Below are 17635 nucleotides of genomic sequence, written 5' to 3'. Positions count from 1 at the left end.
CTGTATTCCCAAAGGGACGGAGCAGGGACGAGAGCCATGGATTTGCGTCGCATGGAGGTCGTGTCAAGCCTAACCTAATGGGGAATAGTGTACATCCCCCTGAAGTAAAGCAAACACGCCGCGTATCATTTTAATCTTTAACAGACACCAGGACTCAGGACGGCATAGGCCTGGATTTATCCAATCATTTTTAATCTATTAGATTTCTTTCTTCTTTTGAGCCTTTGTCATTATCCTTTTGCTCTGTTTTCCTACCCAACGCCCACTCGACGCGATCTCAACATTCCAGACCCCGATCCGCACTCCTATTATTCCTTATCGCCGATGAACACTTCGAAATCGTCATAATAATATTGGCATCATGGAGGTCGCCTCATCAGGTGTGCCAAATGGCGCCCCAACACCAGAGACTGCAGCTCTTGTTGATTCCGGTGCGGTCATTCAGTACTTGACCGAAGTGCTCCAGGTAACACTGGGAGCCCAGAGATCCGAGCTGGAAAGCGCTGGGAGCTTGCTTTCGGAATCAAAATACAATGAAACACTGCAGCGGTGTACGCGATTTGCCTCGGAAGCGCAAGTCGCACTCTATGTGCAAAAGGACATTGTGACAGTGGAGGAAACCAACGGCGAAGCGGAGGATCAAGGTACGTCAAGCCCAAGTGCTCAAGCATTGGATGGTATGATGCTAATTAGGGCGTCAAAGAAACAGCTGTGCAATATGTTTACAACCTCTCCTCCGATATCTCGTCCGCTCCAACAACCGTGTCCTCCGTGGCTATCATCAAACGGCCTGCTCCCATCGACATGAGTCTTCCGATAGCATCGCAGGTACAAGTCATGAATCTTCCTGGTCCCGCCTCTCTCAGCAATACCTCCGCCCAGCAGGGGAATTCAATGTCCCCCTACCAGATCCTACATTTGATGATACATCATTGTCTCAGTCCTTACTTCGAATCATACACTCGCAGCCAGGAGACGGCCGTCGGCACGAAATCGAAAACTGACAGGGAGGCGAAGACTGGTATCCCGGGAACCAAGGAGAAATTCGCAGACTTGGAGCGGGGGTTGATGCACCTCCAGCAGAATGTGGAAATTCCAGCTCTGAACCTGCCTCTCCATGAAGTGGTACAGGCTGCTCTGAAGGATGCGGAAGCACGTGGTATCAAACCATCGGTCGAGTTGATTCCATCGGCGGTACTGGAGAGCAGCGCTTTCACAAACAGCATTCAGAATGTCGTGAACGGTTGGATTCGGTCGATTCAGACGATTACCAAGATGTCCCGCGACCCGGACATTGAATCCGCCTCTCCTGAGGTCAACTTCTGGCTATCCTTAGAGGCTGCACTGGAGGGAATTGAGGCGCAGCTCCAAAGCGAGGGTGTTCGGTTGACTATGGACATTCTCCGTCATGCGAAACGGTACCAGCCAACCCTCAGTTTTGTGGCGGACACTGGGCTGAAAGAGGCCACCGAATTGGTCCAAAAGTACAACCAGCTGATGCGAGATTTCCCTCTCGACGAGCTCCTCTCTGCGACTTCTTTGCAGAAGGTCCAGGAATCACTGAACTTGATTTTCACTCACCTGAATAAGAAGTTGAAGATTTGTCCCTACCCTATTAAGCGGGCACTTTCACTTGTCGAAGCCATCTCCGGTGATCTTGATAAGAAGATCCACGAGCTTATTACTGGAGATACAATTTTGCATTTGGATTACCGTGAATTCCGGTCTTTGATGAAGACTACACAAGTGATATGGCGTACTTGGGAGGAGAACTTGAAGGAATTCACGAACGTTGCGCGTGAATCGACCCGGCGTCGTAACGAAAAATTCATTCCGATCAAAATCAATTCGAGACACGACAAGACCCGCGAGCGGTTGAAGTACGTTGATACCTTCAGGGTCAATCATGAACAGCTCCAGAAAACCATTATCAACGTCCTGGGACCCAACAGCTCTTCATCCAGTGAGAACGGAGCTGGGGTTGATGCTGATGGCGCTGTAATCGTTGAGGAGATTGGTGATGTTGATGCCGTGGAGGAAGTTGCGCACGCCTACGCTGCTCTTAAGAACGTAGACGTTTTGGATGTGTCACCGGAGGGATCTCTTACCTGGGAGCAGGCGGAAATTGCCTATAGTGAGCGTACTTCCCGTGTTGAGAATTCCATCATTGCTCGTCTACGTGACCGTCTGGCGACTGCCAGGAATGCCAATGAGATGTTCCGTGTGTTCTCAAAGTTCAACGCTCTTCTCGTTCGTCCTAAAATTCGTGGTGCAATTGGCGAGTACCAAACACAACTTATTGATAATGTCAAGCGAGATATCAGTGCTTTGCATGAGCGCTTCAAGCAACAGTACGGTAATTCGGAAGCTCATGCTATGGCCCAGCTACGGGACCTGCCACCCGTGTCAGGTGCCATTATCTGGACTCGCCAGATTGAGCATCAGCTTAATGGCTACATGCGCAAGGTCGAAAATGTTCTTGGTGAGAACTGGCACCTACACTCTGAGGGCGAGAAGTTGCAGAATGAGAGTAACTTGTTCCGTAAGAAGCTCGACACCCGGCCTGTCTTCGAGTCATGGCTGTGGGATGTCCAAAAACGTCATTTTACAATCGCTGGACGCCTGTTTAATGTCGTGCGCAACCGATCCGCAGGAAACGTTTTGGAGCTGGCAGTCAACTTCGATGCTCAAATCATTGCTCTCTTCAAAGAGGTTCGCAATCTTATTTGGCTCAACTTCCAAGTTCCCCATGCTGTTAGCAATATCTCGAAGGAGGCGAAGCGTGTTTACCCCTACGCCATTAGTCTGATGGAGAGTGTTCGCACTCTGCTGCAGACGAATCGAGCAATCGCTTCTATGACTGGTGTCAATATGCTGCTCAACGGCTACATGAATGATGTACAGACTATGGTTGCTAAGGGTATTCCTCTCCGGTGGGAGTCCTTTGTTCATTCTTACGAGCTACACGTCAAGCAGTCAGCATTGGCAAATGGTGCCATCGAGTCATCTTTGCCTGGTCGTTCTGAAAGCAAGCATGTTCAATTTGTCCGCGAGTTTGCTATTTCGGCATCCACACTTCAAACGAAAACTACTGTGCTTGACAACATCAACGAGAACATCCAGAAATCGATCCATGAACTCAAGACATGCCCATTCGATGCATCAGCTTTCAAACAACGCTTGGACAGCATCCAGGTCTCTGTTGATAAGCTTAACCTCGAAAACTACGTGAACCTTGGATACTGGGTTGCTGAGCTTAATAGAAGCATCGAGGCAATTCTGCGTGACCGACTTCTTCGCGCTGTGCGCGAGTGGATCATCACCTTCCAAGGCATCAACAATGAGAACTCGACTACTTCTCATCATCAGCCTGCAGCGGCCGAAACGGAAGCTTCAAGTTACAAGATCCAGTTCCCTGAGCTCTTCCACGAGATTCTGATGAAGAACCAAGTCCTCCACCTGGACCCACCGCTACAATTCGCACGCGCAAGCTGGTTGTCTCACTTTGATGCATGGCTCGGTGTGATTTGCAACCTAGAAAAGATCAAACCTTCTCGTTACCAGATCTCCATTGGTGTGCAAAATGTTCGACAGTCTGAAGTCTGCTTCTCCGACCTCCCCCAAATTTGCACCGATGAGCTCAATCAAGTCTACAATGTTGTCGAGTCGAGATTGAAGGACGTTTCTGAATATGTCGATAAGTGGCTGCAGTTCCAATCCCTTTGGGATCTTCGGTCTGAGCAGGTCTACGAGATTCTGGGAGATGATCTGTCTCAATGGCTTCAGCTTCTTCAGGAAATCAGAAAGAGCCGGGCTACATTCGATACTTCTGAAGTTAGCCGTGCCTTCGGAAACATCAGGATTGACTACGAGCAAGTCCAAACCAAGGTGAACGCCAAATACGACCAATGGCAGCATGAGATTCTCGTCAAGTTCGGTTCCAAGCTTGGCGGCCGCATGAGAGAGGTTCATTCCGAGATTGCTGCTGCCCGCAGGGACCTGGAAGGCCAAACCCTGGAGGCCTCTTCAACGGCCCATGCCGTGTCTTTTATTACCATTGTTCAGCAGTGCAAGCGGAAGACCCGAGTCTGGGAACCCGAGGTTGATCTCTTCCGCCAAGGTCAAACCACACTCGCCCGCCAACGTTACCAGTTCCCATACGACTGGCTTCACGTTGAGAATGTCGATGGTGAATGGGCAGCCCTCAACGAGCTGCTTAGCCGCAAGAGCAAAATTGTCAACGAGCAAACCGAAGGCCTGCGTGCAAAGATCAGCGCTGAAGACCACGTCATTGCTGGCAAGATCGCTGAAGTTATTAGCCAATGGAATGACGAGAAGCCGGTATCTGGCACTATCCCACCCGAAGAAGCATCCCGTACCTTGAGCTCTTTCCAGTCTCGCCTTGAGTCTCTCCAGTCTGAGTTTGAGATGGTGTCTAAGGCAAAGGAGGCTCTCGATCTTCCCCCAAGTTCCGAGTCATCTCTTCCCCCCATCCTCGAGGAGGTCCAGGACTTCATGTCTGTTTGGGCTGCTCTAGCGACTATTTGGAATAGTCTCAATGACCTTCGCGATGGGCTCTGGACCAGCGTGCAACCCAGGAAGCTCCGACAGTCACTCGACAATTTGATTAAAATGACCAAGGAGATGCCTAGTCGTATGAGACAATATGCTGCCTTCGAACATATTCAGAATGTGCTTCGGCAGCTGCTCAAGGTCAACTCCCTTTTGTCAGACATGAAATCCGAAGCTGTCAAGGAAAGACACTGGCACAAAATTTACAAGAGTCTTAAACCCGACAAGCGTTTCTCTCTTGTCTCTTTGACTCTTGGTGATGTCTGGGATTTGCAACTCGCATCAAGCGATTCCATCATTCGCGCTATTATCGCACAGGCACAGGGTGAAATGGCATTGGAGGAATTCCTGAAGTCTGTTCGCGAGACTTGGCAAAACTATTCTCTGGACCTGGTGCACTACCAGAACAAATGCCGCTTGATCAAAGGCTTTGACGATCTGTTCGCGAAGTGCAGTGAGAACCTGAACTCCCTCCAGGCCATGAGACATTCTCCGTACTACAAGGAATTCGAAGAAGAAGCCACATCTTGGGAAGATAAGCTGAACCGAGTCCATGTTCTCTTCGACGTCTGGATCGATGTCCAGCGACAATGGGTCTACCTAGAAGGCGTCTTCACCGGCAATGCTGATATCAAGCATCTTCTACCTTTGGAGTCGGGCCGTTTCCAGAATATTAACTCTGAATTCTTCACTGTCATGAAGAAAGTGTACAAATCTCCTTTCGTTTTAGATATTCTCGCAATCGTTGACGTGCAAAAGTCCTTGGAAAGACTGGCTGATTTGCTCAACAAAATCCAAAAGGCGCTTGGTGAATATTTGGAGCGTGAGCGTGTTTCATTCCCTCGCTTCTACTTTGTTGGAGACGAGGATTTGTTGGAGATCATTGGTAACAGCAATGACATCTTCCGCGTCGCTAAGCATTTCAAGAAGATGTTTGCTGGAATGTCAGGCCTTGTCATGGATGACGATAACAATATCGTTGCATTCACCTCCAAGGAGGGCGAAGAAGTTCGTTTGAAGAAAGAAGTCAACCTCCTCAAGACTCCTCGGATCAATGACTGGCTTTCCGCCCTAGAGACCAGCATGAAGTTGACTTTGGCCGAGCTTCTTGGTGAGGCCGTCGAACAATTTGGAGTTCTTTACCATAGCAGCGATGTGGACCGAACTGCTTTCAATGACTACCTTTCTAACTACCCTGCTCAGATTGTGGTACTCGCTAGTCAGGTTACTTGGACCAACGCAGTGCAACAATCGTTGGAGGAAGGAGGTGCAACTCTTTCCTCGTTGCACGGTTCTGAAGTTCGAATTCTCGAATTGCTGGCTGCCACAGTGCTTGGCGAACTCGATCCGATCACTCGCAAGAAGTGTGAGCATATGATCACGGAATTCGTTCACCAGCGCGACTGCATCTCCAAGCTCATAAGTCTCAATGCTACGACACCCACGCATTATCACTGGCTCCTCCAGATGCGTTATGTGTTCCAAAATTCAGGCGATTTCTTGGAGCGCCTATATGTCCACATGGCCAACGCTAAGCTCGCCTACGGATTTGAGTATCTAGGTGTGCCTGAGCGTCTTGTCCGCACGCCCCTCACAGATCGTTGTTTCCTCACCCTTACTCAAGCTCTTTGCCAGCGACTTGGTGGTTCTCCCTACGGTCCTGCTGGTACCGGAAAAACTGAGTCAGTCAAGGCATTGGGTCTGCAACTCGGTCGTTTCACCCTTGTCTTCTGTTGTGACGACACATTCGATTTCCAAGCAATGGGTCGGATTTTCCTCGGTATCTGCCAGGTTGGTGCGTGGGGTTGCTTTGACGAGTTCAATCGTCTGGAAGAACGTATTCTGTCGGCCGTTTCTCAACAAATCCAGAACATCCAGATTGGTCTGAAAACTGGCGGCGAGGGCGACAAGTCTCAAATCGAACTCGTCGGAAGACGACTCGCTGTGAACTCCAACACCGGAATTTTCATTACCATGAACCCTGGTTATGCTGGTCGTTCCAACCTGCCAGACAACTTGAAGAAGCTGTTCCGCAGTGTTGCCATGTCCAAACCGGACAAGGAACTAATCGCGGAAGTGATGCTGTTCTCTCAAGGTTTCAAGCAGGCCAAGCCTCTTTCCAAGCAGACTGTTCCCTTCTTCGACCACTGTGCTTCCCGACTCTCCAAGCAGGCCCATTACGACTTCGGTCTCCGTGCATTGAAGAGTGTGCTCGTTAGCTCAGGTGGTCTTAAGCGCGCTCGTCTGGCTATCGCTGAGGGAGAGTTAGGCCCTGAGGATGTTATTGAACCTCAAATTATTGTTCAAAGTCTCCGGGAAACAATCGCTCCTAAACTCATCCGAGAGGATGTGGATATCATGATGGACATTCAGGTCGAAGACTTCCCTGGCGTGGATTATGTGCCTGCCAACTTCGAGAAACTCACCCAGGCGATCCGTGATATTGCTACCAAAGAGCAACATCTCGTCGACAGTGAGATGTGGATCACCAAGGCACTGCAGCTCTACCAAATCCAATGCATCCACCATGGTGTCATGATGGTTGGTAAGTCCGGGTCCGGTAAATCGACTGCCTGGAAGATTCTACTGCAAGCCATGCAGCGCATTGAAGGAGTCGAGGGCGTCTCCCACATCATCGACTCCAAGGTCATGTCTAAGGAGTCTCTCTATGGTAACCTTGACAGCACAACCCGTGAATGGACGGACGGTCTCTTCACTGGAATTCTGAGAAAGATCGTGGACAACCTCCGAGGCGAGGATAGCAAACGTCATTGGATTGTATTCGATGGAGATGTTGATCCTGAGTGGGTTGAGAACCTGAACAGTGTTCTAGATGACAACAAACTCCTCACTCTTCCCAACGGAGAACGTCTCAACCTACCTCCCAATGTTCGCATCATGTTCGAAGTTGAAAGCCTGAAGTATGCCACGCTTGCCACCGTCAGTCGTTGCGGTATGGTGTGGTTCAATGCCGACACCGTTACTCCAACTATGATGATTTCCAATTACGTCGAAAGCCTCAGGACAAAGACGTTCGAGGACCTAGATGAAGACAGTGCACCTGCAGGGACTGCAACAATCCGGACACAGGATGCCCAGGATACTGTTGCCACGATCCTCAAACAGTTCCTAGAGGTTGATGACCTGGTTCTCAAGGCTTTGGAGGAAGCAAAGAAGTACAATCATATCATGGAGTTTACGGATATCCGTGCTCTCAACACCCTCTTCAGCTTGCTGAACAAGGCCTGCCGAAATGTTCTCGAATACAATGCCCAGCATCCTGACTTCCCTCTGGACCCTGAACAGATTGAGTCATATATGTCCAAGAAGCTTCTTTTGACACTGGTCTGGTCCCTTACCGGTGATTGCCCACTAAATGACCGCAAGGCGTTTGGAAAGTACATCACTGGAATGTCTACCATCGATCTCCCACCGGACGGCGACTCATCTCTTATTGACTACGACGTCAGTCTTCCTAAGTCTGACTGGACCAGCTGGCATTCACAGGTGCCTACGATTGATATCAACACACACTCCGTCACTCAAACTGATGTCATCATCCCCACGGTCGATACTATTCGCCACGAGGATGTGCTGTACTCGTGGCTTGCTGAGCATAAGCCCTTGTTGCTTTGCGGTCCTCCTGGATCCGGTAAGACCATGACATTGTTTGCGGCGCTCCGAAAGCTCCCGAACATGGAGGTTGTTGGTCTCAACTTCTCGAGTGCCACCACCCCCGATCTCTTGGTCAAGACATTTGAGCAGTACTGTGAGTACAAGAAGACTCTTAATGGTGTGGTGATGTCTCCAAATCAGATCGGCCGCTGGCTTGTCATTTTCTGCGATGAGATCAATCTTCCGGCCCCTGATCGCTACGGCACTCAGCGCGCCATCTCCTTCCTGCGCCAACTTGTGGAGCAGAATGGCTTCTGGAGGACCACTGACAAGACCTGGGTTACTCTGGATCGCATTCAATTTGTTGGCGCCTGTAATCCTCCTACGGATGCTGGCCGTACGCCGATGGCCGAGAGATTCCTGCGTCATGCGCCGCTGATCATGGTCGACTACCCCGGCGAAATCTCCCTCAATCAGATTTATGGCACATTCAACTCTGCTGTGCTTAAAATCCTTCCCTTGCTGCGTGGATACTCCGAGGCTCTCACTAGGGCTATGGTTCAGTTCTACCTCGAATCCCAGGCCCGCTTCACGCCTCAAATCCAGCCCCACTACGTGTACTCGCCTCGTGAGCTCACCAGATGGGTTCGGGGCCTGTACGAGGCTATCAAGCCACTGGAAACTCTCACTGTTGAAGGCCTGGTCCGCATTTGGGCGCACGAGGCCCTACGTCTATTCCAGGACAGACTCGTGGATGAAGAGGAGAGAGCTTGGACCGCAGATGCTGTTCGCCGAATTGCCTTGGAACATTTCCCTACAATCGATGACCAAGAAGCGCTCAAGGGCCCGATCCTGTTCTCCAACTGGCTGTCCAAGAACTACGTGCCTGTCGAACAGGAGAGTCTACGTGATTTCGTGAAGGCACGTCTAAGAACCTTCTGTGAAGAAGAGGTGGATGTTCCACTTGTGTTGTTCAACGATGTCCTTGAGCACGCGCTGCGCATCGATCGAGTCTTCCGCCAGCCTCAAGGTCATCTTATCCTTATCGGTGTGAGCGGCAGTGGAAAGACAACCCTATCTCGCTTTGTTGCTTGGATGAATGGTCTGAAGGTCTTCCAGATCAAGGTACACGGAAAGTACTCTTCGGAAGATTTCGATGATGATCTTCGCAGCGTTCTTCGCCGGGCCGGATGCAAGGGTGAAAAGATTTGTTTCATTATGGACGAATCAAACGTCCTTGACTCTGGATTCCTGGAACGCATGAACACTTTGCTTGCAAACGCAGAAGTCCCTGGTCTCTTCGAGGGTGATGAATTCTCCTCATTGATGACTGCTTGTAAAGAGGGTGCCCAACGTCAAGGCTTGCTCCTCGATTCGCAGGAGGAGCTGTACAAGTGGTTCACTTCGCAGATTGTGAAGAACCTGCACGTTGTGTTTACCATGAACCCGCCGGAGGAGGGCCTATCTTCAAAGGCAGCTACTAGTCCCGCCTTGTTCAACCGTTGTGTCCTGAACTGGATGGGTGACTGGTCTGACCAAGCCCTGTTCCAGGTTGGCTCTGAGCTCACTCAATCGGTTGATCTGGACAAGCCAAACTTCATCTCGCCTGATAGCATCCCAGTGGCCTACCGCGAGTTGGCTCTCCCGGCCTCACACAGAGACACTGTTGTCAATTCCATGGTTTATATCCACCACTCTTTGCATCGCTTCAACGGACGACTGCAAAAGCAACAAGGCCGGGTGACTTTCCTCACTCCTCGCCATTATCTCGACTTTGTTGCGCAGTATGTCAAGCTGTTCAATGAGAAGCGGGAGGATCTCGAAGAACAACAGCGTCACTTGAACATTGGTCTAGAAAAACTTCACGACACCGTCGACAAAGTGAGCGACCTTCGAGCCAGTCTCGCACAAAAGAAGACACAATTGGAGAAGAAGGATATGGAAGCGAACGAGAAGCTGCAGCGTATGGTCGCTGATCAGCAGGAGGCAGAACAGCGGAAGCAGGTTTCATTGGAAGTGCAGGCCGCGTTGGAGATACAAGAGAAGGAAGTCGCAACTCGGAAAGAAGTTGTGCTGCACGATCTGGCCCGGGCTGAACCCGCTGTCCTAGAAGCCCAGAAGAGTGTCAGCAATATTAAGCGTCAACATCTCACGGAAGTTCGGTCCATGGGTAACCCTCCCGCCAGTGTCCGACTCGCTTTGGAGGCCGTATGCACACTCCTCGGTCACACCGTCGACAGTTGGAAGACAATTCAAGGTCTCATTCGTCGGGATGATTTCATTGCCAGCATCGTCAACTACGACAATGAGCGCCAGATGACGCGCAGACACCGTACCAAGATGCAGAACGAGTTCCTCTCGAAGGAAGACTTCACATATGAGCGAGTCAACCGCGCTAGTAAAGCTTGTGGTCCTCTGGTGCAATGGGTCGAAGCCCAAGTCAACTACTCTGCAATCCTCGATCGTGTTGGTCCTCTACGTGACGAGGTAGATCAACTCGAGGAGCAGGCCCTGCAAACCAAGGCCGAGGCTCAGGCCATCGAAAATACCATCAACGACCTCGAAAGCAGCATCGCTACCTACAAGGCCGAGTATGCGGCCCTTATCAGTGAAACACAGGCGATCAAGACCGAGATGAATCGAGTTCAGTTCAAGGTCGACCGCAGTGTTCGTTTGCTTGATAGTTTGTCCTCTGAGCGTGGGCGCTGGGAAGACGGTAGCAAGTCATTCGAAACTCAGATCAGCACCCTCGTGGGCGATGTCCTCATCGCAGCTGCATTCCTTGCATATGCTGGTCTTTATGATCAGCAATTCCGTAAAGCAATGGCTGAGGACTGGGTCCACCAACTCGGAGCCTCTGGCATTAGCTTCAAGCCTCACAATCCCATCACGGAATACTTATCCAATGCTGATGAGCGTCTGACATGGCAGAGTCATTCTCTTCCCGTTGATGACCTTTGCACAGAGAACGCTATCATCCTCAAGAGATTCAACAGATATCCGCTTATTGTTGATCCATCTGGCCGTATTACAGAATTCTTACAGAAGGAAAGCAAAGACCGCAAGCTTACTGTCACGAGCTTCTTGGACGATTCCTTTGTCAAGCAATTGGAGAGCGCGTTGCGTTTCGGAAACCCCATCCTTATCCAGGATGCCGAGCACCTGGACCCTATTCTTAATCACGTTCTCAACAAGGAATACCAGAAGACCGGTGGTCGTGTCCTCATTCAGTTGGGCAAGCAAGAAATTGATTTCTCGCCATCCTTCAAGCTCTTCCTATCGACCCGGGATCCATCTGCGTCGTTCCCGCCGGATATTTGCAGTCGTACCACCTTCGTCAACTTCACCGTCACCCAGAGCAGCTTGCAAACACAGTCTCTGAATGATGTCCTCAAATTCGAGCGGCCCGATGTCGATGAACGTCGCAACAATCTCGTCAAAATGCAAGGAGAATTCAAGGTCCACCTTCGACAACTTGAGAAGCGTCTTTTGCAAGCTCTCAACGAGTCCCGTGGTAATATTCTTGATGATGACAATGTCATTGAAACACTTGAGACTCTCAAGAAGGAGGCTGGTGATATCTCTTTGAAGATGGACCAGACTGAAGGCGTTATGCTCGAGGTTGAAAACGTTACACAGAACTACAGCATCATTGCCCGTTCGTGCAGTGCCGTCTTTGCGGTTCTGGAGCAGCTCCACCACATCAACCACTTCTACCAGTTCTCTCTGCAGTACTTTGTCGATATTTTCAACTCTGTTCTCTACCAGAACAAGCGCCTTGCTCAAGAGAAGGATCATGCTGCGCGTGTCCAGATTATTGTTAGGGACTTGTTTATCAACACCTACAAGCGAACCTCGCTGGGTCTCGTTCAAAAGGATCGCATCACCCTTGCCATCCTGCTTGCTCAAGCTACTCCATTCCCCATGGACAGGACCATTCTCGACCGCGTCCTGGATGAGACGGTGGAGGACACGGATCTTTCAACTGCCGCGGACGCCCGCGATCAAGTGATAATGAAGTTGGCCAACATGTCCCTCTTCAAAGAACATCTTCCAAACGTCACCCAAGAACAGTGGGATCGCTTCTTCGACGAGGAGCTTGCAGAGAACTTCGTCCCGGTTGTGTGGGACGAGAGTGTATCTCAACTCGACCAACTCCTTCGGTCCTTGCTCCTTGTCAAGATTTGCCGCATGGACCGATTTGTACCTTCCGCCGAGCGTTTCGTCGAGGCTGTGTTCGGCCGCGAGCTGTTCGAGGGTGGCGCCGATCTCAAGGACGTAGTTGACCAAGTCACTGCAACTAGACCCATCGCGCTCAGCTCCAGCCCCGGCTTCGATGCTAGTTACAAGGTCGATGCCCTTGTCGAAGCCACCCGCGCAACTTGCGCCAACATCGCCATGGGATCCAACGAAGGTCTCGAAAGTGCCGACAAGGCTATCAGCAACGCAGCTGCAGTCGGTAACTGGGTTCTGGTCAAGAACGTCCACCTGGCTCCTGCTTGGCTCCAAAGTCTCGAAAAGAGACTAGATTCCCTCAAGCCACACAAGGAATTCCGCCTCTTCTTGTCCATGGAGTCCAGCCCTAAGATCCCTGTCAATTTGATTCGTGCCTCGCGTGTGCTGATGTACGAACAGCCCGCAGGTGTGCGTGCAAACATGAAGGATTCCCTCTCCTCGCTGAATGTCAGAGCTAGCAAGGCCCCCGTCGAAAAGGCTCGTGTCTATCTCCTGCTCTGCTTCCTGCACGCCGTCGTTCAAGAAAGACTCCGCTACGCACCAAGCCTTGGATGGAAGGGCTTCTGGGAGTTCAACGACAGTGACGTAAGTACCAACACATCCATTCATTCTCCATAAGACACTAACATTTTCCCCCTAGTACGAATGCTCAGCCTTCATCATCGACCACTGGGTCGATACAGTCTCCCAAGGCCGTTCCAACGTTGCTCCGCAGAAGATTCCATGGGAGATGATCCGCACTCTTGTTGCAGAGATGTACGGTGGTAAAATCGACGACGCTGGCGACTACCAGCAGCTCGAGAACCTGGTCAACGGCTTCCTTACACCCGCCGCTTTCGAAGACGGCTATAAGCTCGTCTCGGGTGTAGAGAACGACAACCTTTTGACACTGCCGGAAACCACTAGCATGCGTGACTTCGTCGCATGGGTTAACAATCTCCCCGAGCGTGAACCCCCTACCTACCTGGGTCTGCCTGCCAATGCTGAGAAGCTCTTGCTGGTCGGTCATGGTCGTAAGATGATTTCTGATCTCTCGCGGGTTACGACTCTGCTTGATGAGGGAGAGCAGTTGATGGTCGATAACTGATCTGTATTTGTTTTGGTCACTTCTCCCAGTTCCTAGAAGGGTTGTGTTCTTGTTCTCCTGTTGGGAGGAAATTCCCCTGACAGATTTGTACTTTCTGTTCTGAGTTCAATTGTATATCGTTTTGAATGTTTCTTTGTACATTTTTCTTTTGGAAGATCAACGGCAGAAATGTCCGATCTTTCCTGTACAATCGCTTGTAACATTCACCTCGTGGGATCCTACATGTATTACATAGTATTCTACATATTACCAGTCCCAATGAACCGTGTGTACTCTACACCTTGGGTATCTACTAAGATTTTTCAGGATATGGTCAAATAGCATTAAGTATCATGTATACAGTCTGTGGAGTATCCGGTCCGCATGGAAGAAACAGTCAAGCCGATCCTCTAGACATAAATGTAGCAACACGAAAATCCTCACAATGAACGCCAACAATCAGGTCCCACAGGGGAGAATGAGGTCCTATGTACGCGAATTAGGCGGAGGCCTTTACGAGATGAAAGTGGACTCGGAGAACATAGTTCCCTCCTCGGTGATCTCCTCATCGCCGAGCTTCATCTTCAAAGTAAGCTTATCCTGAGGCGAGTACTGTAGAGAGTTAGATATGGTTTTTTCTGAATGATGGGAAAGGGTGTACATACCTGGAAGATGTACGGCCGGGTACCGGCGACACTGCCAGCAATGCTCTTAATGAAGCCTGGCACTTCGGCCATAACGTCGATGCGATCCAGTCGTGGGCCGAGAGGGCCGTTCACCTCAGCTGTGACCTCCTTGCCGTCGCTTGTCTTGCCGCTCCATTCCCACTTGATGGACTTGGGGGCGGGCCAGTCACTGCCCTCGTCCTGGCCGGTTTCTGTGTGGGCTACTTTGTTGGTTGTGCCGGCGTAGATGACCTCGCCGTCCTTGACAATACCACCGACGTTGACAATCGTGGAGCCGTAGGAGGGGGGAGTGGTGTACTCCATCATGACGGCGGAGTAGGTGGGGGTCTGGAAGTTAATGAAGTTCCAGCGGGCGGCTATGCTTGTGTTAGCATGGGGTATTTTGCTTGTCGATTTTTACATATGATCTCTTACCAGCGTGGTGAGGCTTCATGCCCTGCAGGGCCATGATGAAGACACCACGACCGCCGAGATCGTAGGTCTGCTCCTTGGTCGCGATGCTACCCTCGACGGAGCAGCGGGGCCAGAAAGCATGGCGCATGGAGCCCCATGGGTTCTTGGCGTCGGTTCCGAAGTATGAGGTGCCGTCCTTGCCGACGACAAAACCGGGTGCAGTCTGGGTGAACTTGAGGTCCACCAGGGCGCCGCCGTTGACAGTGGATTTGATGGTGTAGGAGTTACCCTCCTCGTTCAGGGTCAGCGAGAGGTTGTCGGCGCCGAAGGAGAGCATGTTCTCGTCGAACATGTAGTTAGAGAGCGGGTCGGAGAACCACTTGTTGTCGCCCTTTCCGCTGCGATCGAAAATCTTCACGTTGAACTGGGCGGTGGTGTGGATTCCGCTGTAATCGGCGTCAAGAATCAGAGTCAGCGGCTGTAGGTCTGGATTTAAGAATAGAAGGTTCAAGCTCCGGTGTATTCCTTACACAATGTTGCTGTAGATAACCTGTACGAAAACCAGGGTCCCGTTGTCGGCCATGATGTAAAAAGTCTGGGTTTCGACATTGGTGTAAGAGTATGCGCGCCAGCGCAGAATCTCCTTGTTCACATCAGTGTAAGGAGTGAGCTCGGTCTGCTTCGCAACAGACTGGATAGCATCGGGGCCATAGATAGGCTCCTCGGTGCCCACCACGGCGGAGAGACTGCCCGCATGGAATCTGTTAGTGTAACCACAACATAGAAGGGTCGATCGGAACGTACGTTGATTTCAACCAGTTCATGATTTCGATAAGTTTGAAATTAAAGAAAAAGAAAAAGAACTGGAGAAAGGTAAAAAGAAAAGGGAGGTGAAGGAGAGATCGACGCGGGGCCCGAGAGTTCTAGTTCGGATGTCAATGGAACTCTCCTGATGAGAAGGAGATACACCAAATAATGGATTTAAAGGATGGTAGTAGAAACTAGATCTAGATATTGTAAATATCAAGATTAAATTGAAGAAAATAAGTTGATTAGAAGCTAAACTGAGAAGAAGAGAAAGAGTACCTTATGACGTTGGGCGTTTACTCGCTTCCCGCCTTGACCAATCAGCGTCGGCGGCTGAAAATCTGCAAATCTTCCGAATTTGATCTCTCTGCTTTTGGCCCTTTTGGCATACAATCACATATTCTCATCATGGCACGAAACGCATTGGCCAAGGACGTATTTGTTAAGCTCATTGTTGGAGCTGGTCAGGCCAGTCCCAGTCCACCTGTTGGTCCAGCTCTGGGAAGTAAAGGTGTTAAGTCCATGGACTTCTGCAAGGTCGGTCTTTGTTTACCCTGTTAGCTGAACCTCTATTAACTATCTCCCTAGGAATTCAATGCCCGCACAGCTCACATCAACACCGGTGTCCCTATTCCCGCACGTGTCGCTATTCGTCCCGACAGATCTTTCTCCTTTGAACTCCGCACCCCAACCACCACCTACCTCCTACTCAACGCGGCCAATGTCGAACCCCGGAAGAACCGTCTACGTGGTGCGATGAACCCTGGCCACGATGTCTGTGGCAAGATCTCTCTCAAGCACGTTTATGAGATCGCCAAGATCAAGCAAACCGAGACGCGGTTATCAGGCTTGTCCCTGGAGGGATTGTGCAAGAGTGTCATGTCCCAGGCCAAATCCATTGGTATCCAGGTCATCCCCTGAACATCATAAGGACAATAAACTTGTATAATTATTGTTTATCATTCCGGTAGTGCTTCAAGCCTACTTTTGATTTGGATCCTTTTATCCGGGCGTTTTCTGGGAAATTATGGGGGGTTTTCCCCTTGTTGTACTATACCGATTTTTTTTCCAGTTTGTATGCCATATCTGTTGATCATACACAATCCATGAGATATTTTGCATTGAACATTGGATGTTTATACTCAAAGTGACTGATCAAAGTCAAAATATAAACCGGCTAATCAGGACAATGCGATTGAATTGAGGCTGATATGTGATCACACGCCCATCTCACTATGTAACGGCATGATGCCCGGGGGGGCTAGACCACACTGATAACTAGACAATAATTACCAGCCAAGAGAAAGACCACGGAAGACTATACATATGAGATCACAGGACTCTTTAACATGCCCGGAGCGGAGAACTTGGCATACGTGACTCAGTCCGACCTCTTGGCATGGCCAAGAATGTGTACAACGTAGACATCCCGTGATAGCTTGGCATGAAGTCTAGAAAGTCTAGAAAATCTGGAGAATCTGGAGAGTTTGAGGGGGATAAATATGGCTAGGACAACCCTAGATCTGTGGATGGAGTCATCAAGAGATACTAATCCCATTCAGGAAATATTCCAGATCACCATTTAACCTGCAGGTAACAAATGTAATCCTCCGTAGAAGCGTACGCCTCCGGGAAGTCGGCACGGGTCGACATCATCTTCCACGTCTCCGCGGCCATCCGACTTATGAGGTAAGGCACTTCCTTGGTAAAATATATGACATTTGACAGATATTTTGACATATATTCACATGTCCCATCTGATAAAATAGAAAAGATAATTTAAAAAAAATAAAACAGGAAAATCAAGAAGTGAATTGCGACAAAGTCCCCCACTCGCCCCCAAAATCCTAAGTTTGCCTGAGGCTCTCAGACTCTCACATCTCCCCTCTTCTCAGCTTTCTTGTTCTCTACTTCTTACTTCTTACTTCCTCCAACCTTCTCCTCCATCTTCTCATTAAGACCCGGGATACCCGGATTCCTGGATTCCTTGACCAGACCCGGGGTTTGTTCTTGTTCGCATTCGGCGGGAAAAAAAAAGTTAAAAAAGGGAAAAGATTTGCCTCTCGCATAACTCTTTTGACTTATTGAACTTTGAGAGCAAATTGTCCCAATTCTGCTTTAACGGCATTTGAACTGGTCCTCCGCTATCGAAGATCCTTTAAAAGCTCCCATCGTGAGGGGCATGTGTTCCACGTTCCGAGCTGGCGTCGAAGACTATGACGTCTGAAATGACTGATTCGACACACCCGATGGATTCAGG

General features: G+C 50.0%; 3 protein-coding genes across 3 annotated transcripts; 2 read left to right on the top strand and 1 right to left on the bottom strand.

The window, feature by feature from the left end:
• Window positions 1-361: 361 nt before the first annotated feature.
• On the top strand, window positions 362-13510 carry PGRI_013050 (uncharacterized protein; the record flags this gene model as incomplete). The annotated part of the gene is made up of 3 exons (XM_040789018.1): window positions 362-644; window positions 704-13008; window positions 13064-13510. 3 exons carry the CDS (start codon window positions 362-364, stop codon window positions 13508-13510), a joined length of 13035 nt encoding a protein of 4344 aa, XP_040645971.1.
• A 492-nt stretch (window positions 13511-14002) lies between these two features.
• PGRI_013040 (survival factor 1 family protein) lies at window positions 14003-15392 on the bottom strand (the record flags this gene model as incomplete). Its single annotated transcript, XM_040789017.1, has 5 exons — window positions 14003-14101; window positions 14155-14531; window positions 14590-15014; window positions 15099-15314; window positions 15373-15392. The coding sequence occupies 5 exons, from the start codon at window positions 15390-15392 to the stop codon at window positions 14003-14005; spliced, it is 1137 nt and encodes a 378-aa protein (XP_040645970.1).
• A 391-nt stretch (window positions 15393-15783) lies between these two features.
• Window positions 15784-16296, top strand: PGRI_013030 (mitochondrial 54S ribosomal protein uL11m; the record flags this gene model as incomplete). The annotated part of the gene is made up of 2 exons (XM_040789016.1): window positions 15784-15912; window positions 15964-16296. The coding sequence occupies 2 exons, from the start codon at window positions 15784-15786 to the stop codon at window positions 16294-16296; spliced, it is 462 nt and encodes a 153-aa protein (XP_040645969.1).
• Window positions 16297-17635: the final 1339 nt, after the last annotated feature.

This window comes from Penicillium griseofulvum (assembly GCF_001561935.1).
Source record: "Penicillium griseofulvum strain PG3 chromosome Unknown contig_80, whole genome shotgun sequence".
Lineage (NCBI taxonomy): Eukaryota > Fungi > Ascomycota > Eurotiomycetes > Eurotiales > Aspergillaceae > Penicillium > Penicillium griseofulvum.
This window is presented reverse-complemented; position numbering and strand designations above follow the sequence as displayed.